Genomic DNA, 25,616 nt, shown 5'->3' with positions numbered 1-25,616 from the left:
TACTTAAAAAATAAAAACTATCATCAAATAAAATGTTAAAGTATTTAATGTAATTTAATACAGCTAATAAAGAATTGAGCATATTAGGACTCAAACAGGAAATGTCAGGTTGGAATAAATAAAAACATAGTCTCTTAAGGGATTGGAAACTCTATGGGGCAGTTAGTTCTACTCTGTCCTTTAGGGTCGCTATGAGTCGGGATTGACTCGATGGCGCTGGGTTTTTTTTTTTTTTTTTTTTTTGGTTTCTTAAAGGAAACCCTGGTGGCGTAGTGGTTAAGTGCTACAGCTGCTAACCAAAAGGTCAGCAGTTCAAATCTGCCAGGCACTCCTTGGAAACTCTATTGGGTCGCTAAGAGTGGGAATCGACTCAATGGGAGTGGGTTTGGTTTGGGGTTTAGTCTCTTAAAATTTTGCACTTTGGTTTTTGCTTCTGCTATCACAGATAAAGAGCCCTGGTTGTGCAGTGGTTAAGAGCTCAGCTGCTAACCAAAAACTAGGCAGTTTGATTCCACCAACCACTCCTTGGAAACCCTACGGGGCAGTTCTATTCTGTCCTGTAGGGTCGCTTTGGGTTGGAATGACTTCTGGGCAACGGGTTTTGGCCATAGATAAGTACCTAAGAAACCATTCTTCTATGGTAGTCCTTTAAATAGAGATGTATTACTCCTCAAGATAAAACCGAATTTTTTATAAGCTAAAAAAAAAAAAAAAGTTTTTTTTTTTTTAGTAGTATCTTCAGTGAATGCAGGATACGATGATAAGCATCCAGCCATTTCCAAACTTACATTTTCAGTAATAAAAGAAATACGAGTTTCTTGCAAAAATTGGCTTTTTCTCAATGTCTCACCAAAGAAAACGTTTACCTGAATCCATCTGGAAGCATTTTAGCATTTGAATTTGGTAGGTTCTTAGGGAGATAATAAAGGAACTACACTGCTCATTCCAGGGCATCAGAAAAAGCAAGTTATACGCTTGTTCAGAGCTGTGCTGTCAACACAAAGCCAATTACACGCGCTTTAGAGCAAGTACTAGATTCGGATGCCCACAAGGTACTACTGAATTCACGACGACAAAGACAACAGCTAAGTACTTTACCCAAGCTCTTTGGAAGTGTTAAAGAGCCCCCAACTCTCTGAATTTAGTCCTTGACACGTTAAGAGATTTTCTAATATTCTGAAAGTAAGCTGAGGGTGTCATTTAGACAAATTACTGTATTCATTCAATACATATTTCTATTGTCACAGGCCACTTCATATTCCTTTGGATTCTGAACTATATGACAAGGTACAGAGAATAAACCAGAATGCTTAGAAAAGCTAATTCTAAACCCTTAAAAACCAAGACATTAAATAGCACAGTTTTTATATTGCTTTACTGAAATGCATATAAGCAGAAAACGGACAAAAAAGGAGGGAAACTAAGTTGAAAGATAATAAATGAAAGGTCAAATGCTAAAGTCTTAACTCTCTTCAACGAAAGTAACTGGAAAAGGCTAAAGACATTAGTCAGGTCATTCTCCACATTTCTCATCTTTTCAGTTTTCTGCAATCCTTTGATTTTGTTAGCATTCCTGAGATTTTGTGTGTGTGTGTGTGTGTGTGTGTGTGTGTGTGTCTGCTGGAGAAAATATGCTATACACCATATCTTTTTAATCAGGAAGCCACCAAGAAATCCCTAGAGTTCAGAACTCTCCAGCGTTATACATGTTGCTTTGTGATGAGTCCAACCACTGGGATTTTGACATAATTATCTGGAATTACTGCAGTTAATAAAACAAAATATGTAACTCTCTACCTCTACGTGCTCTGCAGGATCCCAGTAATCCAGCAGCGGTTTTCTGAGCATCCCGATACCCTCTGCTCCTCAAGCTGCGCCAGCAGCTGGTAGCTAGTGCTGCCTTTGAGTCAGAAAGTTGGTTCCTGGACGCACATAAGGGATAGAAGGTGCCATCCAGTCCTTAAGGAGTCCTCTAGAGAACACCCACCTGTCTTTAAAGGGTCGCCATAAATTCTTTCCTGACCCCTCAATCCCTGGAGGAATTTGCCAGTCCTGACTCTGTTTCAGAGTCCTGGTGGCCCAATGGTTAAGGAATCGGCTGCTAGCCCAAAGGTAGGCAGTTCGAATCCACCAGCCTCTCATTGGTAACCTTATGAGGCAGTTCCACTCTGTTCTATAAGGTCGCGATGAGTCGGAATCAACTTGAAAAATAAGGCAATGAGTTTTGTTTTTTGTTGGTGGCGGCGGGTTTTTTTTTTTTTTTTTGTCTTCATTTCACCCGGAGCATTCCCTGCAATACCTCATTGCAAGCATGGTTTCTGTCTAACTCTACTAGACAGGAATTCTTCTCAACCCCAGTGTACCTCGTTAACAGCTGTTCCACTTTCTGATACACCCGTTTAGCTGTGTGATTCTAAATAAAACCTACAAAACTCTCCAAGTGAAACAGCACCCAAAGTGCTGCTCCAAAAGTGTCTTGATTTTAGGCAACTGCCTGCTTCTACCTCCTGCCGAAGGTACTTTCTGGGTATGTCTCCCCCAACTGTAGATGCCCATCTGAGAGCAAGAATAGGTAAAACACGGACGCAAGAAAACAAAAACGGCAAAGCACGCCCCGTGGCCTCCCGGCTTTCCCAGCGTGGCCTCCCGGGATTCCACCTCTGAGATCTCCCCTTCTGCTGCGCACACAACCCAAAGCCAGCACCCCCCTCGCCCTTCAGGCTTCGGGTCCTCCTCTCCAGGCGCTGCCAACAAGGAAACCTCGAACCGAGGAGGACAAAGTTGAGAACCGGCCCCCACTCGGACTTCAGCCCTGTCCCGCCCGCCGATCGCCTTGGGTACCTTAAATGAGTCCTTCGAGTCGCCCGCGGCTTCCTCCACGCCCTCGTACAATACATCCTGGGGCTCCTTCTTCTCTCCAAGGCGCAGCATCTTCTTCAGGCTGCGCTTCATTGACCCCACCCCGGACGCCACCTGGTGCACCTGCTCCCCGCGGGCGCCGGCACCTGGGGGAAGGCGCGGTGAGCGGCCGGAACCCGGCCAAACAGCGGCGGAGGTGGCTGGGAGGCGGCCGGGAGGCGGTGGCTGGCGTCAGAAGCGCTCCGGCGGTCCGCGCCTGGAGCCCCGAGCTCCCACGCCCCGTGCGGTCCTCCGGCTGCGGAAAACTCCCTCTGCGAAGGGCCAAGAGAAGTTCTGGAGGGAGTTCTCTGGCCCAGGGTACTTATAGCGCAGATGCCAGGCGGGGCGCAGGGAGGAGGCAGGGACACAGACCTCCTGTGCAAGAAGAACAAGGAGGTGGCCACGCTGCGTCTGCCCAGGACTCGCCGCTAGTAGATAGAAAGCACGATTTACCCGTCCCTCCAGCTCTCTCCAGCAGCACAGCTCTTGTCAAGTGTGCTAGGTCAGGGTGGAATCCACTGATTCCACCTCTCCCCACCCCACCTCCCGCCTCCAGTCTGCAGTCCCCAACTGTGGGGGGGGGGGTGTGAGAAGGAGAGACAGAATTAAAAACACGGTACGTTCGGAAGATATTTTCGTTTTGGGGTCTCCTGTCACTAAAGTCCCCGTGAGTTTCCTAGGTCCACCTCCTTTTGCGGCCTTTTTGATGTGGAAATAAGGATTTCAAAAACACTTCTCTTTCCAGGCACTTAGAAAAGGACTAAATTCTAGCACTAACTTGAGGGACTTGATCGAGTATCTTTGAACTTGAGGACCCATTTCCTGTGGATAACAACGTTGTTGTTCTTAGGTGCCATCAGGTGGGACAAAACACTGCCGGTCCTGCACCATCCTCACAATTGCTACTATGTTCGAGCCCATTGTTGCAGCCTCTTTGTCCATCTATCTCTTTGAGAGTTTTCCTCTTTTTCACTGACCCTCTGCTTTGCAAGGATGATGTCTCCCAGGGACTGGCCCCTCCTGTTATTAATCCTCCTTATTGCTTGGTGTTTAAGAATGACTATTAATAATGACAGTTGAACCTAAGTCATTTTTGACTGGCGTAAGCTTGTTTATCCTGAACTTTGTTTGAAAGGCTTATTGTCTTCATGGACCTGAACTGAATTAGTCAACCGCAGAGGTGTAAATTTTGCAGAATGGACAGGCTAGTTGTACATTTCCCTGCCTTTCCTAAAGACAAAGGAGCCTCTGAAACTGTTGCTACTACATTTAAGCTCCAAGTTAGAAAGCAGGAAAACTTCTTTTCAACGCTGATTATACTTTGCCCAGGCCAAAACTACTCCTCTAGAGCCCTTTGTTGTTATTAGTTGCCTTCCAGTCCCTTCTGATTCTTAGAAACCTTATCTAGGACAAAATGAAACATTTTAATAATATTAAGTTAGCATGTTGCAGACATTGTGTAGTCCCTTCCAACGCAGAGGTTCTTCTTCCAGCACTACATGGGACACTATTCTGCTGTGAACCATAGGGTTTTCATTGACTGATTTTCAGAAGCAGATCTCCAGGCCTTTCTTCCTAGTCTGTTTTAGTCTAGAAGCTCCACTGAAACCTGTCCAATATGACTGATCTTGCTGGCATTTGAAATACCGGTGGCACAGCTTCCAGTATCATAGCAACACTCAGGCCACCACAGTGCAACAAACTGATGGTTTAAAGCCTCGAATTATGTCACATTCACCTTGTGATCTGCAGCACTTAACGCAAGACCCGAATGGATCCAGAACCCACAAAGAGCCGAGGGCACTCAATAAATGTGTGTGGACTGCCTGAGCTAGAGGCTACACGGGGTATGTAGGGTAGTCATGATAATGTTGAGGAACTATGGGGAGATACCCCAAAATCTTCTAATCAGCATGGCAAATTGCCATCAGTTCCACCTTCCGCCAGTGGAATGTAATTCCTTGGAAGGGTAGTATTGAAGTTACTACCCAGGCGTCGACTCACTAATGTAGCTTGCTGAAAGATTGGTGGAGGATGCAGTGGTCCAGCTTTACCGCCTGCACAGTTTTCCCACCAGCATCTATGATTAGGGAATACAGAACAGGGATCAGCTGCATGCCCTGCTATTATTTAGTTGACGTAGGTAATGTATTTGGAAAAACCAATAAGGAAAAGAACCAGAGGTGCAGGGGAAATAGAATAACTTTCATTGAGCCACTACTCTGCCTGGCATTTTACATACATTATGTCCTCATTTTAAAACGGAATGCCTTATGGGTATATTAGGACTCATTACTTGTTTAAAATTAGCATGAATTACTTTGATCAATTGCTTTTCTCTTAACACTTCACTGAACAAGTACGCTAAGGCAAAAAGGGAATTAAGAAGAGTCTTGAAGGGATCATTTTGGAAGCTGGGACAGAGGGCTTGTCATGGTGGCAAGCATCAGATGGCAGTAGTGGCCTTTGGGAGAGAGGGATATCAGGATCAGGGAGCTCCAGTGGTGGAAGAGGTGCTGTGAAGAAGGCTGCACAAAGCCACAACCCCTCCTTTGTAATTGTCCCTGGTGTCAGCTGGCAGCACAGAATCTCTGTGGAATGTTATCTTCTGCATTCTTACTGCTGCACCCATTTATATCCCCTAAAACACATATTCTTCTTAACTTGCCCTCACTACCACCAAGAAGAAGAGCCAGGAGTGAAATGCTTCCTTTGGACCCTGGGTCCCTGCTCTGAGAACCTCCTAGACCCAGGAGAGAGCTGTAACACCAGAGATGGCAAGAAGTGACAGTAAAAACGGCAGAATCCAGTGGCAGAGAAATGACAGCAGCAGAACCAGGAGACCAATTTAAGTTGGCTGTGTTAGGCTTCCTGGCCCACCAAGTGAGGAGAAGTAGTGGATGTGCCTACCTATGGAGCGAGAGAGCTGAGCGCCTTTGGGCAGTAGGGTTCCTGGTGGAGTGGGGTGCTTCCGGGTATTTATCAGTGGAGCTAAAGGGCTTTGTAATACTTGCCTGAGCAGGGCAGAGGCCAGGCCTGAGTGAGGCTGAGAGCCAAGAAGAGAGGCCTGTCCTGAGGGGCCGAGAGGAGGCCAGTCCTCAGTGGGCTGAGAGGAGTCCTGCACTGCCAAGAAGAGACAGAGAGAGCTGTCCTGCACTGAAGGGAGACTTTGCCTCCATGCTTCCTGATCTTGATCCTGATCCTGAGTTGTAGCCTGGTACTTCCCCAATAGACCTCATAACTGTGAGTATGGTCTGTGAATTCTGTGAGGCCATTGCAATGAACTATTGAACCCAGCAGAGAAGTAGAGAATGCTGTGGGAGGGACGGCTGGTGTCAGAATTGGTAAAAAGGGTGGATAGAGGAGGTGTCTGACCTTCATCTCATAGGAATCAGCTTTGGGCTGCGGCTAATGGTGATTCTCCTTCTCCCTCCTGAAGTTAGAGGAGGTCTGATGCCACGCCACCATTTTTATGCTCTTCTATCCATTAAGGCAAGTAGATGGTGTTTATGTGGGAGGAGCCCCATGTGCTGCTGAGAGGGTTGTGCCTTGTCTTCTCTCCTGGATACAGAAGCTCCCTGTCTTCCTGGAGCACACTCTGCTTCAGCACACAGGCAAACACTACTGCTGCCTGCTGCTAAATACAAAGCAGACAGGGAAGAAGTGCTGCTTGGCCTAGCTCTGATTGTTGTTTCCCTATTAATAACTGCTGTGATAGATGCTTGAAGGCCGCCTCTGTATTCCATAAAATGTGTACATATAATAATTCTCTGTGAAAAGTTCTATAATATAATAAAATTATTAAGGTAAATAACAGAGATGCTTAAAAAGAAAAGAACTTTCCTTTGTGCTCTTAGTGTCTCAATCTAAAATGGCATGGGACCAAATTAATTATATGCATAGCAGGTAAAGTTGGACCATATAGAATTCCTGTAATCAATCAAAAAAAAAAAAAATAGGTGGGTTCAATTGTACTTTCATAATGAGTAGTATGAGAAATCTGTTGTATCTCTCATTCACTGCCAGGTACCATTGAAACACATTTTTAATTTTGCCTATTGCTTTAGGTTAACTTGAAAATATTTAAAAATTAAAAATTCACAACGTAAAGATAAATTCCACCAACTGATTAAATAAAATAATAACATATATGCCTTTTTTGGGGCAGTGGGTATGCAGGTTTATAATCATATGATACAAATAAAATAAAAGTACATATTTTATTTTATTCTAAAATTTGAATTACTATTTGCTATTACATAATTGATTCTTAGCAAGTTATTTCTTATCTGTGGGGACGGGGTGGCTAATTTAATCAGCTTTTTTGTATACCTCACATTTTAAATAATTTTATCAGATTTGCATTTTTAGTGATTGCTCTAATAATCACTCTAGTATGCAGTTGCCAAGGGCTGGTTTGGACCATCTGTGTATATATCAGTTAATTTATACTAGCTCTGAAAAAAAAAAAACTTTTTCAGATTCCCAAGACATAAGCCACTGGGTAAATTTTTAAGAATGGTGGCTCAAACAATTTAAATAGTTAAATGTATAATAATTTTTTTGTCTTATCCAATTCATCATGGGCACTAGGTTAGATAGAATAAATAATATGAAACATAAGATGAGAACATACATTCTTGACAACTGAAACCCAAACTGCCATTCCAGCTATATAATTAGCATAGTTACAAGATTTTTTTTCAAATAACAGAAACCTTGACTCCTGTAACATCTGAAATCTGAGGCATTCTCCTTTTAAAACAGGAAAGTTATAAGGCATTGAATAAAAATTATGGTTACCTTTATTCATGGACATCATATTTCTGATGTTACTCGGGCGGACATCAGTAACCGAGTAGAGAACTTTCCTTTTCTCACAGTTAGTAGGTTACACCCACTTTTATAGTCCTATATAATTATAAAAGGAGTGGTTCATTCTAAGAGTCAATATTATGCCTTTTTATTATGCTACCTTATATAACTAATGGATGAACTCTAAGTTTTCATAATTTGAGCTTTGAAATTTGATTACTGGCTACTCGAAAACAATCGTCTAATTTTTATTGCCTGTAAATTTGATTTACCATGGCTTCTCTATAATGCAATATCATAAATCAAAGTAGTTAGCAGTGGTGGCCCTGAGAGAATTACCTAACTTTTACAGAAGACTAATTGCCATCCTCCTACTGAATAAAAGAAAAGTAAATAAAGGACTGCAGACTTCTCATTTACTTGCTAAAATCTGTTATATACCAGTAAATTGGAGAAAGACTGAATTATCCAAGACAAAATTACCCAAAATAAATTATGACAAATGCCTCAGGCTATATATCTATTTCTATTAGAGATACAGTCCAAAGAAAAACATATTTCTAAACAGAGTAGCTCATTACCTTGTGAAAGCTGTTTATTAACTCTAGCTAAATTTGAACGTTAAATGTGACAGCTTGATTGAAGGTGCCTCTATCTGATGTATTCTCCGTTTTCTTTCTTTAAACCATTTTCATTCACTCATTCAGTTATTAATTAAAGCATCGATTGAGCTGTAACTATTTACTAGGTAGTATGTTAAGCTCTCCCAAGCTGCCAGCTTAATGAGGAAGAAAGAAGTAGACATTTGCAACAGAGTGTATTAGCATGGGATAGTTGTAGTAATAAGAGTTGGTATCTTAATCATCAACCTTAAAAGGAACACAACAGAATGCTCCTTACAAGTGAGGATGGGAGACTTTCACTTACTCACTTTTGACTTGTCATCAGGAAAGACCAATTGCTGGAAAAGGACATCATCGTTGGTAAAAGTAGAGGCTCAATACAAACTAGGGAAACACTTGATGAGATGGATTGGCAAAATAACCACAAAAATGGACTCAAACATACCAATGATCATGAAGATGGTGCAGGACCAGGCAATGTTTTATTCTGTTATACATAAGGTTGCCATGAGTTGGAGCCAATGTAACAGCAGCTAACAACATCAATTTCAGTCAAAGTTCAAAACAAGTATTTGTAACCAACCAGAAACTTTTCTTCAAGTGGTGGTTCAGAGAGCAAAGATCCTACCGCATAGTAACTCTGCAATCTTCAACTCATGCCTTCCTAAGTTGCCATGTTTATTTTTATCCAGCCATGGATAGGAAAAGAGCATGGAGTAGCTCAAGGGGCATTGCTTTGGGCCATGCCTTTGTGGCTACATGGCCACAATAACTGCAAGTAAAGCTAGGACATGTAGTGCCTAGGAGAAACAGAGAGAGTGTTTGTTGATAGTCTCCTCCACAGGTGCTATGGGATCACAGCTATGAGTGGGAGGTTGGTCAGGAGCGGCTTTGTGAAGAAAGTGCTGGATCCATGCTGGATCTTATTTAACAAGTAGCAGCTAACAAGGAGAAAATTGGGTATAGTAGGGAAGAGGCATACAAGCAAGATCATTGTAGGTAGAAAGAATAACCAGTTGTCCTTGAGTCCAACTCATGGATACCCCATGAGTCCTAGAATACAACTGTACTCCGTTGTGCTTTCAATGGTTGATTTTTAAGAAGTAGATCCCCAGGACTTCCTTCCAAAGTCCCTCAATGAACTCGAAACTTCAACCTTTCAGCTGTGTGTTAGTGGTTTATACCACCCAGGGACTACAAGTAGAAGCAATAGCATGTGAAAATCAAGGAACTGAGAGGATATTGCAATCAAGGAATTGAAAGTAGTACGGCTTGTTTGCAACATGAATTCTCATGCAGAAATGGCAGGAGAGAAGAGCATGAAGGACTTTGGGTGCTTTTGTAATGGAGTTCTCCATACTGTAGGTTGTCCATATTGTTGGTGCTTTTGTAACAGGGTTGCCCGTATTGTTCATAATGGGATTGTTCATGTTTTTTTGCTTGCTTGTTTGTTTTTTTATATTACATTGGCAGCATTGTAGGGGATTAAGTAATCAAGCTAAGAGTAAGGTCAGTGAAATCAATAAGGAGGGTGTTGTAGTCATCAGATGGAAAAGAAAAAAGTTCTGAACAGTGGTGGTAGAATTATCAGACCTTTGGGACATATACACTACAGAAGTTTGAGGGTAGGAATTAGTGAAAGAAGAGATTAGCATGACTTCAAGGTTTCTGACTTGCTGGAGACAGCAAAGGAAGGAAAAAATGAGGATGTTCAGAGAAAAGGGAAGGAAAAAAGAGACTGCCATCCAGAACCTCGTGAGATGAGAGCATTTCTAAATGGTGGAAAATTTTAGCTTTTGCGAAATCTGCATAAAAAATGAAGAAAATGATGTCCAGAAAGTATCCTTTTAGTGTGAAAACTAACGCCTCTCTGTGATCTTGCTTAGAGTGGTTTGATAATTTACACCTATTATTGATTAGTAAGAGGAGCCCTGGTGGCATAGTGCTTAAATGCTCATCTGATAAACAAAAGGTTGGCAGTTTGAACCCACCAGTGGCCCTTCAGGAGAAAGATATGGCAGCCTGCTTCTATAAAGATTTACAGCCTTGAAAGCCCTATGGGGCAGTTGTACTCTGTCCTGTAGAGTCACTATGAATTGGAATTTGACTCTATGGCAATGGGTTTGTTTGTTTGTTTTTTGGTTATTGATTAAAAGTATTTCAATAACATTGGGCATAATAAAACATCACAATCGTGCCAGACTTTTGTTATGGTAAATAATAGTATAATCTACCCCAGTGTTTAAATGACCTAGTTATAGATGGGAAGGGGCTTCTGTGTTTATCATAACGATGTTGGGCAAAGTTTAACATGAATCTGACTCTTCTCTGAATATCAATAGCCTGAATATAAAAATACTATTGGAGTCCCAACTCTGCTATTTCTCCGTGCAGAAGATTTTCATTTATGCCTAAATTAGTTGGAAAATTTGATGATAATTATGCATATGATTGTTATCATTAAACAGCGCGCAGAGTATTGCAATTTGCAGTCATGATTTTTAAAATTCAACATGAAAATGATAGCAAATCATGCCATGAGTGAAAAAGTGATGACTATGGAAATTGTTACAAAAAATTTTCCCCAAAGGATGCTAAATCAGTAAGGATTTTTTCAACACTAATAAGCTCTGGTTATTATTTAGTGGTCAAAGATAAACTTTTAATAACAGACATATCATTTGCATTACAAAATCTCTGAAAGGTTTAAATCGAAACAAAAACAAAGAAGCCAACTTAAAGAAAATGACCAAAACTGGAACTGGTAGGATGAAATACTGTGGTTTTACAAGAAAATAACTTCTCAAAATTAAAATACAGCACTGAATTATCTGAAATAATAGAATTTCAAAGAACCAGAAGTGATACAGAAAAGTACCTATTAAATATGTTTGGTTATACAATCATTGATCCCCTTAAAAACTGAAATGGTGTACCTTATTCACCATATTCTTTGAGAAACTCAAAAGTTTAAGTAGAGAATGACCTACATTTACATTAAAATTATAAAATGGTGGGTTATTAAAAAGAAAAAAAAAGTAGCTGATCTTTAATGTTTGTTTAAGCCCTGGTGGCTTAATGGTTAAGCGTTTGGCTGCTAACCAAAAGGTTGGCATTTGAATCCACCAGCTACTCCTTGGAAACCCTGTGGACAGTTCTACTCTGTCCTCTAGTCTGAATTGACTCAACAGCAATGGATTTGTCTTTGGTTTTATTTTTCTGTGGACTTACCAGGGATAAAATAAATATAATATTTCAACATTATAAATTAAAACTATGCCCCACTGTGGGAGTCCCTGGGTAGTACAAACAGTTAATGTGCTCTGCTATTAACTGAAAGATTGGTGGTTCTAATCCAATCAGAGGCACCTCGGAAGAAAGGCCTAGAGATCTACTTCCAAAAGATCACAGCCACTGGAAACCATATGGAACAGAGTTCTACTCTGAAACACATGGGGTCACCATGAATCAGAATTGACTTGATGGCATTTGGTTTGGTTTTGATATGGACAGCTATAGAGAACACAATAAAAAACAAGTCTGTCGAAGCCGGTGGAGCCAAGATGGTGGAATAGACAGACACTTCCATTGAGCCCTCTTTACCACAAAGTCCCGAAAAAACAAGTGAAACGAGTATATTTGTGACAAGCTGGGAGCCCTGAGCATCAAAAGCAAGCTTAGACAATGAATTGAGGGGCAGGGGGAGGAAGAGGCCGTTCAGAAGCGGAGAGGAGTTACCGGACCTGAATTCTAGAGAGCCCTCAGGCACCATTCCTGGAATGGCGGCAGGCTGGTACTAGTGTTCGGCCGCAGTTTCTTCAGGGAGAAGCAGCCAGCCACACAGCCCGTTCACACCTCCGGAACCTGAGGAGAAGGGCACTCTCTGCAAAAGCTAAGCACTTGTGTATATTTTACCGCGCCCCCCTCCACCCACAAGCCAGCTTCAGCAGCTGAATCCCTAGGCCTGAGATAGACCGTGGTGAGCACCTGGAGCCGTCCTACCGGCCTTGGGGAAGGAAAAAATTTGCAACTGGGGGGAAAAGATAATTTGCTAGCTCCATTATATATATTTTTTTTTATTAATGAGGGGAGCTCAGGACAGAAGCAGCTCCTGTCCAGGCATAAATCGTCCATGGCTGTTGAGCACCTTTCCCTTCTGCATGGACGTGAGGGCCTACTTCGGGAGAATAGGCCCTTGTTGGCAAACTCCAACTGTTTCAGCTGTGTGGTGGAGAGGTGGGTGTTTGACGTTTGACATTGCTTTGCCTATTAAACAAGGTCCTCACCTACCCACAATGTGGACCTAAGGACTGGTGGCTCCACTTGGGTCACTCAGCCACCCATGACAGGGGTCCAGGGATAACTGGTACCTCCCAGTCCTTATAACAAAAACTTTGGGTGCCCATGGTCCCTCTGCAGAGCCCACCCACCAGCACGCTCTAGGGAACAGAGACATGTTTTCCTCAGAGACACTTGGGGGTCGGTTCTCAGCCCCCAGCCTTGTTCAGAGCATGATCCCCTGCTGCAATCAGATACAGGTATATACACCAATCACCCCTGCCGCTCTAAGACTGTAGGACAGAGCCTGTACCACACACTTGATATCAGCTACCCGGAAACCTGAGCTGAATTCATACAAGAAAACTGAATGGACTCCTAAACTGATATACCTGATAACAGCTCTAGCCACCTGGGGACAGGACACCAGAGCTCCAAAGGAGAAAATAATCAAGATAGCTCACTCAAGCAACCCATAGGGGTATACCAAAACAAAACAAAGCAAGAAGCTATGACACAGTAAGCAAGCATAAACTAATACAATAACTTATAGATGGCTTGGAGACAACAGTCAATATCAAGTCACATAAAGAAACAGACCATGATCACCTCAACAGGCTGTCAAAACAAAGAATCCAGGAATCTTCTAGACGAAAGTGCATTCCTTGAATTATCAGATGCAGAATACGAAAGTTTAATATACAGAACGCTTCAGGACATCAGGAAGGAAATCAGGCAATATGCAGAACAAGCCAAGGAACACACAGATGAAGCAACTGAAGAACTCAGAAAGATTATTCAGGAACATAATGAAAAATTTAATAAGCTGGAAAAATCCATAGACAGACAGCAATCAGAAATTCAGAAGATTAACAATAAAATTACAGAATTAGATAACTCAATAGAAAGTCAGAGGAGCAGAATTGAGCAAGTCGAAGCTGGAATTTCCGAACTCGAAGATAAATCACTTGGCACTAATATATTTGAAGAAAAATCAGATAAAAGAATTTAAAAAATGAAGAAACCTTAAGAATCATGTGGGACTCTATCAAGAGAAATAACCTACAAGTGATTGGATTACCCTAACAGGGAGGGATAACAGAAAATACAGAGAAAATTGTGGAGGATTTGTTGGCAGAAAACTTCCCTGATATTGTGAAAGATGAGAAGATATCTATCCAAGATGCTCATCAAACTCCACATAAGGTAGATCTTAAAAGAAAGTCATCAAGACATATTATAATCAAGCTTGCCAAAGATAAAGAGACAATTATAAGAGCAGCGAGGGATAAAAGAAAAGTCACCTACAAGGGAGAGCCAATAAGAATAAACTCGGACTACTCGGCAGAAACCATGCAGGCAAGAAGGCAATGGGATGACATATTTAAAAAATTGAAGGAGAAAAATTACCTGCCAAGAATCATATATCCAGCAAAACTGTCTCTTAAATATGAAGGTGAAGTTAAGACATTTCCAGATAAACACAAGTTGAGGGAATTCATAAAAACCAAGCCAAAACTGCAAGAAATACTAAAAGGATTTCTTCGGTTAGAAAATCAATAATATCAGGTATCAACCCAAGACTAGAACACTGGGCAGAGCAACCAGAAGTCAACCCAGACAGAGAAATCCAAAAAAAAAAACAAAGCAAGATTAAAAAAAAAAAGCCCAACACAGGGTAAAGGCGATGGTATTATATAAAATAAGACAACATTAAAATAATAAAGAGGGACTAAGAAATGTAATCATTCACCTTCCATATGGAGAGGAAGATTCAGCAATACAAAGAAATAAAACACAATAAAAATTATTCAAAAAAAAAAAGGCGGGGGAAGGGAAGCAAGCAGAGAGTGGGAGACCTCATACCACCAAGAAAGCAGCACCAGAAGGAGAGCTCATCCTTTGGACCTGCAGTTCCTGCACGGAGAAGCTCCTAGTCCAGGGGAAGATTGATGAGAAGGACTTTCCTCCAGAGCTGACAAAGAAAAAAAGTCTTCCCCTTGCGCTAACCACCTGAATTTGGACTTGTAGCCTACTAGGCTGTGAGAGAATAAATTTCTCTTTGTTAAAACCAAAAAAAAAAACAAGTCTTGTCTTTCCAGTAGGAAATCAGTAAACCCATGCCATTTTTCCAAGCTACTTTTACCCACAGAAGACCCCACCTAAGCTTTGCTAACCCAGACCTTTCCAGGAGAAGAAAAAGTCATGTTAAGGCATAGAATTTGAGCTCCAACCCTCTACCTGGAAGTTTTAAAATCTTAGGATGGTCATTTAATTTCTCTGAATTTCCGATCCATTACCCACAAAATGGAAATAGTAAAACCAGCTTCACCAAGGTTATGTAGGTAACAAAGTAGACCAAGTATGAGAAAAAAACACTTATTAGATAAAATACTGTATAGCATATTCATCTGGATTTTAAGAGTAGCATTACAAAATGCTTATTTATTATGCTGATGATCATTTTTCAGTAACAGAGAAAGCGTTAGGAACACAGTCAAGACAACATTTATGAAACTTTCAAGTAGAGAAACAGTAAATCTTGGAATCTTCTAAAGTCAAAGGTGCTTTATTGTGGTTTGGGGAACATGATAAACCTTTGAGGAAGTGACTACAGAGTACTTTTTAATGACTGTAGGGTAATTTCGAGTTGCTGTAATAAAAGGGAAAATAGTGCCTTCTGCTTTGTCAAAACTCTTTATTCCAGAGTCACCGAGATACTTACAGTTAAGTACTGGACCGTGTTCACTATACTGATATATAACATTTATGGAATGATCACAATGTGCCAAATTTCATATTATCTCATTTAGTGCTTTACATTTATCAACCCAGTAAATTCTCACAACATATGAGGCAGATCCTTTCTTTTCCCCATTTTACAGATGAGGAAAATAAGGCACAGAGTGCTGGAGTGACTTGCCCAAAGACAATGTATCTGACTATCTGACTTCAAAGGACTGTTAGGGAAAGAGATTCCACAGTATCTCCCGTTGTCTGTTCGAACTTTTAATCCTCTCCATTCATCAGCAAGTTGCCTCACCTACTCCTTCTGTCGCGCTCCGCATGTGATTATTTTCATTTATAAACACTGAGCCTTGAGAGTGTGATTCATCTTGACCATGCTCAATTAAAAAAAAAAAAAACATTGCTGTCAATACGGGAAAAGGAAATCCTTCCTAATATAGATATCCTGTGTTGTGTTTAAAGAAAATAAAACAAATTAGGATTACTCACTTGCACATTAAAGTAGAAAATTTATCCAAATTAAGGTTAATATTTGATGAATCATTTATCATTCTCATTGGGAGGTTCTGGGTACAGGACCCCAGGGAAATAACCAGTTGATAGCTAACAAAAGGTAAATTGAAAGTCACTTCACTGCTATTCAAAACACCAAGGGAAATACTATAATTTTCTTTTTTTCATTAACCCAGTGCCATCAAGTCGATTCCGACTCATAGCGACCCTATAGGACAGAGGAGAACTGCCCCATAGAGCTTCCAAGGAGCACCTGGCGGATTCGAACTGCTGACCCTTGGGTTAGCAGCCGTAGCACTTAACCACTACACCACCAGGGTTTCATTAAAAAAAAAAAATTCACATAACATAACATTAAAAAATTCACATAACATAACATTAAAAAAACCATCCTAAAACGTTCAATTCAGTGGCATTTAGCCATTCACAACGTTGTGTAAACATCACCTCTATCTGGTTCCAAAACGTTTTCATCACCTCAAAAGGAAACCTTGCACCTCTTAAGTAGTTTCTCCCCTTCCCTGGCAACCACTAATCTGCTTTATGTGGCTATGATTTACCTGTTCCACATATTTCATTAAATGGAGTAATATAAAATGTGATTTTTTGTGTCTAGTTTATTTCATTTAGCATAACATTTTTGAGGTGCATCCATGCTGGAATACGCATGAGTGCTTTATTTCTTTTTGTGGCTGAATAATATTCCATTGTATGGATATACCACATTTTGTTTATCCATTCATTTGTTGATGGATATTTGGGTTGTTTTAACCTTTCAACTACTGTGAATAGTGCTTCTATGAACATTCATATATACATTTTTGTTTAAACTGCCGTTTCCATTTCTTTTAGGTATATACCTAGGAGTGGAATTGCTGGGTCACATGGTGATTCTATGTTTAACTTTTTGAGGAACCACTACAGCTGTTTCCCACAGCAGCTGCCCCCTTTTACATTCCCAGCAGTAATGCACGTCAGCTCCAGTTTCCCCACATCCCTACCATCCCGTCCATTAGTCTTTTGGACCGATATTTTCCTTGTGTCTTTCATTCTCTTCGTTCCCCTTTATTCCACACGTGATGGGACCAATAGATGTATTTTAGGTGGCCACTCGCAAGCTTTTAAGACCCCAGACGCTACTCACCGAAGTAGGATGTAGAACATTTTCTTTACAAACTTAACATTTTCTTGATGGAATTGTTTGATACACAGGAGTTTTTAGTTTTGGTGAAGCCCACATTATTCACTTTCTCTTTTGTTGCTTGTGCATTTAGTGTCATGTTTAAGAATCCATTACCAAATCCAATATCATGAAGAATAACTTTCCTTTATACCTAACAACATTTCAAATAAATCTTAGCATACAAATTGAAATCAAATGTTAGGATGAATACATGACCAAATATTAACTAATAATTGTAAATCATATGTTCATTCAATTACCATTGGCTGAATACCTCCTGGACTACATGTTAAAGATACCAACAAAAACAGAAAGACATGGCTTCCGGCGTGAAGACCTTCTCCTAGAAGGGAAGGCACTTAGGTATGCTTACGGAAGTCAAGAGATAGTGAAGAAGGCATTTTAGGAGAAGAAACGATACGGACAAAAACCTGAGAGTTCGAAAGAGTCTGATAAAGTTTTTCAACTCTTGGAGCATAAAGTTGAGAGGTGAGTGGTTGCGTAGGTAAGTAGAAGCTAGATCGTTAAGGACTTTGTCTATCATCTCGTAGGTTGTGCGAGACACTAAAAAAGGTGGAGCAAAATCCAACTTGTTTCTTAGAAAAATCAGTCTGGTGCTGGTCTGAGGAAAAGGATTGAAAGGCATAAAAATTAAAGACAGGGAGACAGGTTAGGAAGTCCTAACAAGCAGGAGATGAGGAGGGCCTGATTGGGGAAGTGGATGTGAGAATAACGAGGCCTGGTGGGTAGAAAAGACTTGTAGAAAGTAGAAGAAACAGGAGCTGTAAGCAATTCAATGTGGGTAGGTGAATGGGGACTGCTTTTTTCTGAGATAACTCTATTTCTGGGTGATGGGTGGTGTCATTGGGCTGAAGATTAAGATAAATTTCTAAGCTTGAGGTGTATTTGAGGCCTTTGGCGTAAATGTAATCGACCAAAGTGAGTAAGTAGAGCAAAAGTTGAAAACTCATATGCCTATAGAAACCAGACAGGTGATATAAATGAGGACTGGGGCAAAATGGTGAGCCCATGTCCTGTCTAAAGCCCAATTACTCAAAATGTGGCCCACAGACCAGCAACAGTAACATCATCTGAGAGCTTATTAGAAATGCAGAATCTCAGGCCTAGCCCCAGATCTACTGAATCCCGTTATACATTTTAACATGATCCCAGCTGATTCTCATCCACACTAAAGTTTGGGATACACAGGTCTAAAGGATGCAATTTTTATTATGCTCAAGAGAAGTGTTTCCATATGGGAACATGGACCTAGTGTTGTCAAGTCTTCTGATTTTTTAAGAAGCAATTTCCCAGTTTTAGAAGCTAGTGTTGTTATCTGGCCACAGTGTGTCTAACCATATGAAAAATTTAGAACATCAGGAAATCCATCTTAGCAAATAAAATAAATATTTAGGAAAAAGATAAACTCAGATGCATTTGTTGTGGAATAGTAACAATGATGTAATCTTCATTTTCGTTTGTTGATCCTCCCTTCCTCCAGCGGTCTTTGTGCTGTCTTTTTTGGTTCTTTGATACATTTTCAGAATACTATTTGATTCTGATTACACTAAAATAACTTGGTAGTCTGGGGTATAAAGATGAACTATCACTAGAAATACATACACTTTTAATTAGTTTTGCATGGTGGTGAAATAATTTGCATTCATTTATTAATACTCCTTCCTACTGATTCTTTGCAGTGTTACCATAGGATTGAAAATCTCTTCTCTAATGTTGTCCTCTTCTCAAGGTACTCATTTAGCTAGAGCAAGTTTATGTTCTAATATGTAAACTGACTTACGACTCTTCTATTAAAATATGAAGAGTATAATATTATATCTTTGCACTAAAAATACTAAGAAATGATAACTTGGGTTTATTTGTTTACTTATTTATTTTATTGTGATTTAGGTGAATATAGAGTGAATTAGTTTTGCATCAGTTAATAACAAATTGTTTTGTGACGTTGGTTCCAAACCCCTGATGTGTCAACAGTCTCCCTTTCTCCACCCCCGTTTCCCCGTTTCCATTTGTCCAGTTTTCCTGCCCCTTCCTGCCTTCTCATCTTTGCTTTTGGGCTGGTGTACCCACTGGTCTCATATACATGATTGAACTATGAAGCATGTCCCTCATGTGTGTTATTTTTGGCCCTATAGACCTGTTTAACCTCTGCCCTAAGAGTGAACCACAGGAGTGATGTCAGTACTGAGTTAAAATGGTGTCCAAGGGCCATGCTCTTGGGGTTTCTCCAGTCTCTGTCAGACAAGCAAGTCTGGTCTTCTTTTTTTTGTGAATTTGTATTTGCTGTACATTTTTCTCCTGCTCTGTCCGGGACCCTGTATTGTGATCCTCAACAGAACTGTCATTTCTGGTAACCGGGCACCATCTAATTGTTCTGTGCTCAGTCTGGTAGAGGTTGTGGTAGTTGTGATCCATTAATCCTTTGGACAAATCTTTCCCTTGTATCTTTAGTCTTCTTAATTCTGCTTTGTATCAGCCTGGATGGGATCAGTAGATGTATCTTAGATGAATGCTCACAGGTTTTAAGATCCCAGTTGCTACTCACCAGTCAGATGTTGAACATTTTCTTTGTAGATTGTGTTATGCCAATTGAGGTAGATGTCCCCGGAGACCATGGTCTGCAGCCCTCAGCCCAGTAACTCGGTCTCACAAGGCATTTGGATGTTTCTGTGAAGCTTTTATAACTTTGCCCTGGTCAAGTTGTACAGACTTGTTTATTTATTTGCTCTACACATTTTTTATTTTTTTACCTACATCTGACATTCTGTGCACATGCATTTTGGAGAATGCAATGTTGTAAAGATCATGGAAAGAATTTTATTCAAAACGGTACATGGCCAACACCACAGTGCAGGCTGAGGTAGATGTTGTTATCTGCCTACATGAGGTCCATTTGCTGTGTATTTTTTCTAATATTGAGTTCCATTGGACGAGCTCCAGGGGATAAACCATAATTGGTCTGAGTGAATCATGGCAATCTTATTCGACTTTTTCAGTGTTTGATTTGAATGTGAATACCTAGAACTCAAGACATGAGGAGATTGGCTGGAGGAAGTGAGATTCTGGAAACAATTTTTCTAATTGACTAAAGAAGAGAACCACATGATGAAAGACTCTTTTTTTCTGTCTGTATCTTTTCTTCATCCTTGGGCATTGCCACAGGAGGATTTAATGCCTGGAGCCATGGCATCTATATTGTGACCATGAGGCAACCAACGTGATAGTGGAAGCTGGCATTGTAAGAAGGGTAGTACAGAGAATGAACTGATTCTGTGACACTATCATCGATCATCATTCATTGAGCTACTGAACCAACTCCGGAACTGCGTTGCTCTGTATTTTTGCTAATAAAACAATAAAGGTTTTCTTTTTTCCTTACAGCAAAAAACATTCCTTTTAATACATAGCCTTTCCCAATTTCTCACCAAAATGCCTGTGATAACCCAGAAAAAGTACTATTGTAACCTGACCCTACAAATGCCAGTGATTTTCCATTAGTCAGAAAAGACTGCCAGATTTAGCCCACCCCATGTTCTCAGAAGGGCCTGCTATGATGGTTAATTGATCTCAACAGAGGATGCAGCAACAGATGGAATGAATCAGAAGGAAAATCATCACCCGGACCCTATTCTGAAGCGAGAGGTCCAACGAGAACTACGTCGCCTGTTTCTTGGCTGCCTTCTAGAATTTTCCCTCCCCAGTATGCCTGTGTGGATGCCATCTTGCTGCCCAAATAACATATAAGCCCTCCCTCCCCATAGCTTGGGGAGTCGGATCTGAGGAACTTCCTCCTGGCTCCTTGCTCTGCGCATTGCGATAAACTTACTTTTCTCTTTCTCAAAGACCGGTGTCAAGTCTGAGCGCACCAGACAAGGACTCACCTTCCTGTGTTCGGCAACACTAAAATTCATTCTTAAAAAAAAAAAAGCAAGATGTCTCTTGGACACCGGAAGAAGAAAGAACTGATCAAAATCAAGCAGGAATTTCCCCATTAATTTTGGATGTATTTATTTTTTATTGGAAGGGTGCACTCAGTGCCCATATATTCAAGAAGAGATTAAACTAGCAGGAATTTCTTCCATCTTCTGCTTACCTGCTGCTGAGGCATACCGTGGTCAGGGAAGAATTAGTATCCATAGCTCCGCCAATGTACTTGCCTGCTTTGGTCACCACAGTTTATCAGCCGAAAACTTAACTGGGAATGTACCACAGTATTTCAGGAGCTTACACTAACCTCCTCAGTGATGACTCAAGCTTCTAACATTAAGACATTCTGAGTAAATGTGGGTATGGTAATATAAATTCCTCTTGACATCATAAAATAGAGTATCATTTGTTTAAACATCCTGTGTTCAAGAAGCACCATAAATCCTTTATATAAATATCCAAACCACAGTGATAAACATGACCAGTTTATCACTATATGCCATTTTAATCCACAAAGCTACAATACACTACAGAAAGCTAAATTCCCATTTTTTGCCATTGGAATTATCATATGAGCCTTCTTATAATGTATTGTGAAAATGCAAGTATTGATCTTTAAGAAGAAATTTCATCAAGTATACTTGCTTATATGAATCATTCTGAAAATAGAATATATAGTAAAAAATTTTTAAATAAACCCAGAAAGGGCTATTATAGAGGTCCATAGGAAAGGGTGATTTTACACATAGAATTCATGTGTGTGTGCATGTGTGTATAAAATATTCAGGGAATATCATCCTTTATTCATTAAACAAACTATTGTTGATTAACTAAAATTAGTTGTGTGTATATAGATATTCACAGGGCTGGAAAAAAAAAACAGATTAAAAAAAAAAAGCACAGGAAAGACTGCAGAAATAAGATCCCGTCCCTACAGAATAGACTTCTGGATCCAGAGAAAGTACCCCAGCTTTCCCTTATCCTTCTGTACACAGATGGAGTTATATAATATGATCTTTCAAGTACTCAGGCCAGTCACACTTCTACTTTTGTTTAGGTTGAAAGCAAAAATGTGATAAATTTGATTCTGAGACTTAAAATTTTTACCAAAGTGTCTATAGTCAGTTGCATCCTATGCTTTCCTTGTTTCTCTTTGCAAAATATCTAGGACTGAATCTGTAGGGAATTACCTAAGAAATATTTAACTGATGTAATTCAGCAGGATACTGTAGAGCTACAACTCAAAACTTGGCATTCTGGGACTATTCCAGGATTATTTAGGAAGACAGAATGAGGGAGATGGGTAAAAGGGGAAGCTAGATAATGGCTCTTTAGCGTTAAAAAAAAAGTGTACGTGCTTTGTTTGGAAATTTGAACACTAGATTCATCTTTTTATATTAAGGAACTATTGGTAATTTTTTTAGTGTAATAACGTTTTACTATGTGGCTGTATTTTTAAAAGATTCCTTATGATTTATAAAGTTGCTGGGTAGTGCGAATTGTTTGCAGTCAACTACTAACCTGAAGACTGGTGGTTAAAACCGACCCAGCAGTGCCTTGGAAGAAAGGCCTGGTTACCTGCTTCAGTAAAGATTGTTGTTAAGTGCCATCAAGTCGATTTTTTACTCTAAACGACTTCATGAGACAGACTAGAACTGCCCTACAGATTTTTTTAGGCTATAATCTTTACGGGAACAGATGGCCAGGTTTATCTCCTATGGAGCTGTTGGGAGGGATAGAATACCTGCATTTCAGTTAGCAGCCTAATATTTAATCATTGCTCCCCTGGGTTCCTTCTGTAAAGATCACAGCCCAGAAAACCCTCGGAGCTCGGAGCTCGGCTCTACTCTGTTAACATATGGGGTTGCCGTGAGTTGAAATCAACAGCAACAGCAGGCTTTGTTTGTTTCTTTGTTATGATTTATAGATACAGACTAAAATATTTACAGATTAAATGATGTGATATCTGGAATTTGCTTCAAAATAATATGCGAAGTGGGAGTAAAGTTGAAACAAAATTAGTCATAAATTGATAATTGAAGCTGAGATATGGTTACATGGCAGTTTGTAATACTATTCTGTCTATTCTTTTTAAAACATTGTATTCATATATTACATACATATATCAGTATATTACGTACATAACAAAAACTGCATATATCATAAGGAAAACCTCAGTTAATTTTCAGAAAGTCAACAGGCCTATGTAACTGCGCCGAGATGAAGAAACAAAACATTACTAGAACCTCAGAAGATCCCATTTGTGCTCTTTTTAATAACACCCCTTTTTCCCAAGGGTGATTGCTAACATCATTCCTTTGCCTCTTTATGTACTTTATATAAATGCAATCATAGAGTGTATACTCTTTTGTGACTTGCTTTTTCACTCAACGTTGGACTTTTGAGATTTTTCTGAGTTGTTTATAAATCCTTCAGTGTGATTGCTGATATATTCCAATACATGAATGTTTATTTAAACATAATTTATTTACCCATTCTACTATCGATTAACATTTGTCATTTCCTTTTTTTTTTTTTTTTTTTTGCTGTGACAAATTGTGCCATTACGAATAATTCAAATTCATATCTTTTGGTGAACATAATTGCATGTTTTTTGTTCAGTATTTTCCTGAGAGTGAATTATTGAGTCATAGGGTAGGTATGTGTTTTGTTGTAGGTGGTATCATTAAACTGTTTTCCAAAGGGGAATTATAACAATTTACATTCCTACCAGCATTATATAAGCATTCCAGTTTCTCCACATGTTTGCTAACACTTGGTTTTTTTCCATCTTTTTCGTTTTTGGCAGAAGTTTAGTGGTATCATGTTGTGGTCTAAAACTGAAATTATCTAATAACAGTGAAGTTGAGCACCTTATTGTGGGTTCATTGGCTCTTTGGATATCCTCTTTTGTGATGTGTGGTTCTTTATTTTTTTCTTATTGATCAGTAAAAGTACTTTATATATTCTGGATAAAATTTTTTTTCAGATATTATGTAAAGGAGTATCTTCTTCCACTCTGTGGGTTATCTAAAAGTTTTGTTGATCTCTCTTTCCTCCTGCAAAATCCCTCTGTGTGTAAAACAAAACAAAACAAACAAACCCCTCTGTGTGGTTTAATCCCTATCCTCAGCCCATGCTCAGAATTGGCAAATACTCCTCAGAGGAAAGACATCTAGCTGTCATTACCCACTTACTTAGAAAGGGTCTCATCTCACTGTAATTGTTATTTCTCTCATCCGTGTTGCTTCCACAGCTGTATAATACCTTTAAAATTCTGGTGTGCATGATTTAGCTGGCACAGTGGTTAAGCACCTGGCTGATAACTGAAAGGTCAGTGGTTCAAACCCACCAGCTGCTCCCTGGGAGAAAGATGTGGCAGTCTGCTTCCATAAAGATTTACAGCCTTGGAAACTCTATGGGGTGGTTCTACTTTGTCCTGTAGTGTCGCTATGAATTTGGAATTGACTCAACAGCAGTGGGTTTATCGTTTATCTGACTTTCTCTAGTTGTTTTGGTGGAAGGGTGGATATGATATGACTACATCCTAACCAGATGCCTACTCCTTCTACTTTTCTGAATATGTACGATTTCCTATAATAAAGGGCAAGTAACAAAGTGACCTCTCACCTCCTCAGGTAGGAGTAATGTTAAGGCTACAACAGCAAGTAAGCAGCACGACTGGCAGCAACCACAGCCCCTGAGGCAACGAAGCAACAGCAGAAAAGATAATGGTTATGATGGTAGCAAAAAAAAAAAAAAAGCCAAATCTGATGATAGCAAAATTGACTGATAGAGACCTGAAAGTAACACAAGGTCGTTGTTTTCCCATATTCTATTTAACCTGCTCCAGCAAATGGATGTCAGAGCACTTATGGTGGCCAATCTTTGCTTTGTCTGCAAAAAGCAAAGCCAAATACTTGAGGACAAATAACCTGTGCTTGATAAAGTGACCTGTTGAACACTTTCCATTGGAAATTGAGAAGAACACAAACTAGATTAGCTTAAACAAAAAAAGAAGGCATTGGATCTAGACAAAGGTAAAGCTAGTTCAGGCATGGACTAAGTGTAAAGAAATGTGTATCCCCAAATAAAAATTGGAATTGTCCCTGTAAAAGAGGAGGATGAATGGTGGGGAAGCCGATTACAAATGTCCACCTCAAAATATGTAAAGAAACTTGACTGAACACTGACTAAAGTAGTTACTCTTAGTTTCACTTGAGTCGTGGACCCCCTTAAGAATCTGATGGAAACTATGCACTATTTCCCTAGGAAAAATTATACATAAATACATGGACAAAATCGTACTACTGTAATTGGTTCCCAGCCTCCACGATCTCCATCTATGAGCCCATGGATCCATGGAAAAATAGCTCCTCAAATTGTATAATATCAGGAATGAGGAAACTAGGATCTCTCTGGAGTAATTTTCTCAGGATCTCTGATTTCTGTAATAATATGTGTTGTACTAAATTATCTCCTAAGGACTTCAGATTATCTTTTTCTCTCTAAAAATAATTCTGTTTTTACTACGGTAAAGGTAGAAATCTCCTTCACGTTAATCTTAGTATATAAAATAGCTCTCGATGGTAATATTCTTAAGTTTTGCA

At 39.9% G+C, this 25,616-nt stretch overlaps 1 protein-coding gene across 1 annotated transcript in view; it reads right to left on the bottom strand.

Moving 5' to 3' along the window:
- Positions 1–2,952, bottom strand: part of TRPA1 (transient receptor potential cation channel subfamily A member 1) — a 76,662-nt gene extending 73,710 nt beyond the window's left edge. Inside the window, exon 1 of the mRNA XM_049853928.1 lies at positions 2,842–2,952. Coding sequence (XP_049709885.1) covers positions 2,842–2,952 — 111 coding nt within the window. The remainder of the gene's footprint in view (positions 1–2,841) is intronic.
- Between the last annotated feature and the right edge of the window lie 22,664 nt (positions 2,953–25,616).

The sequence above is a fragment of the Elephas maximus genome, chromosome 15 (genome assembly GCF_024166365.1).
Source record: "Elephas maximus indicus isolate mEleMax1 chromosome 15, mEleMax1 primary haplotype, whole genome shotgun sequence".
NCBI lineage: Eukaryota > Metazoa > Chordata > Mammalia > Proboscidea > Elephantidae > Elephas > Elephas maximus.
The sequence above is the reverse complement of the archived record's forward strand: the minus strand, read 5'-3'. Positions and strand labels throughout refer to the sequence as shown.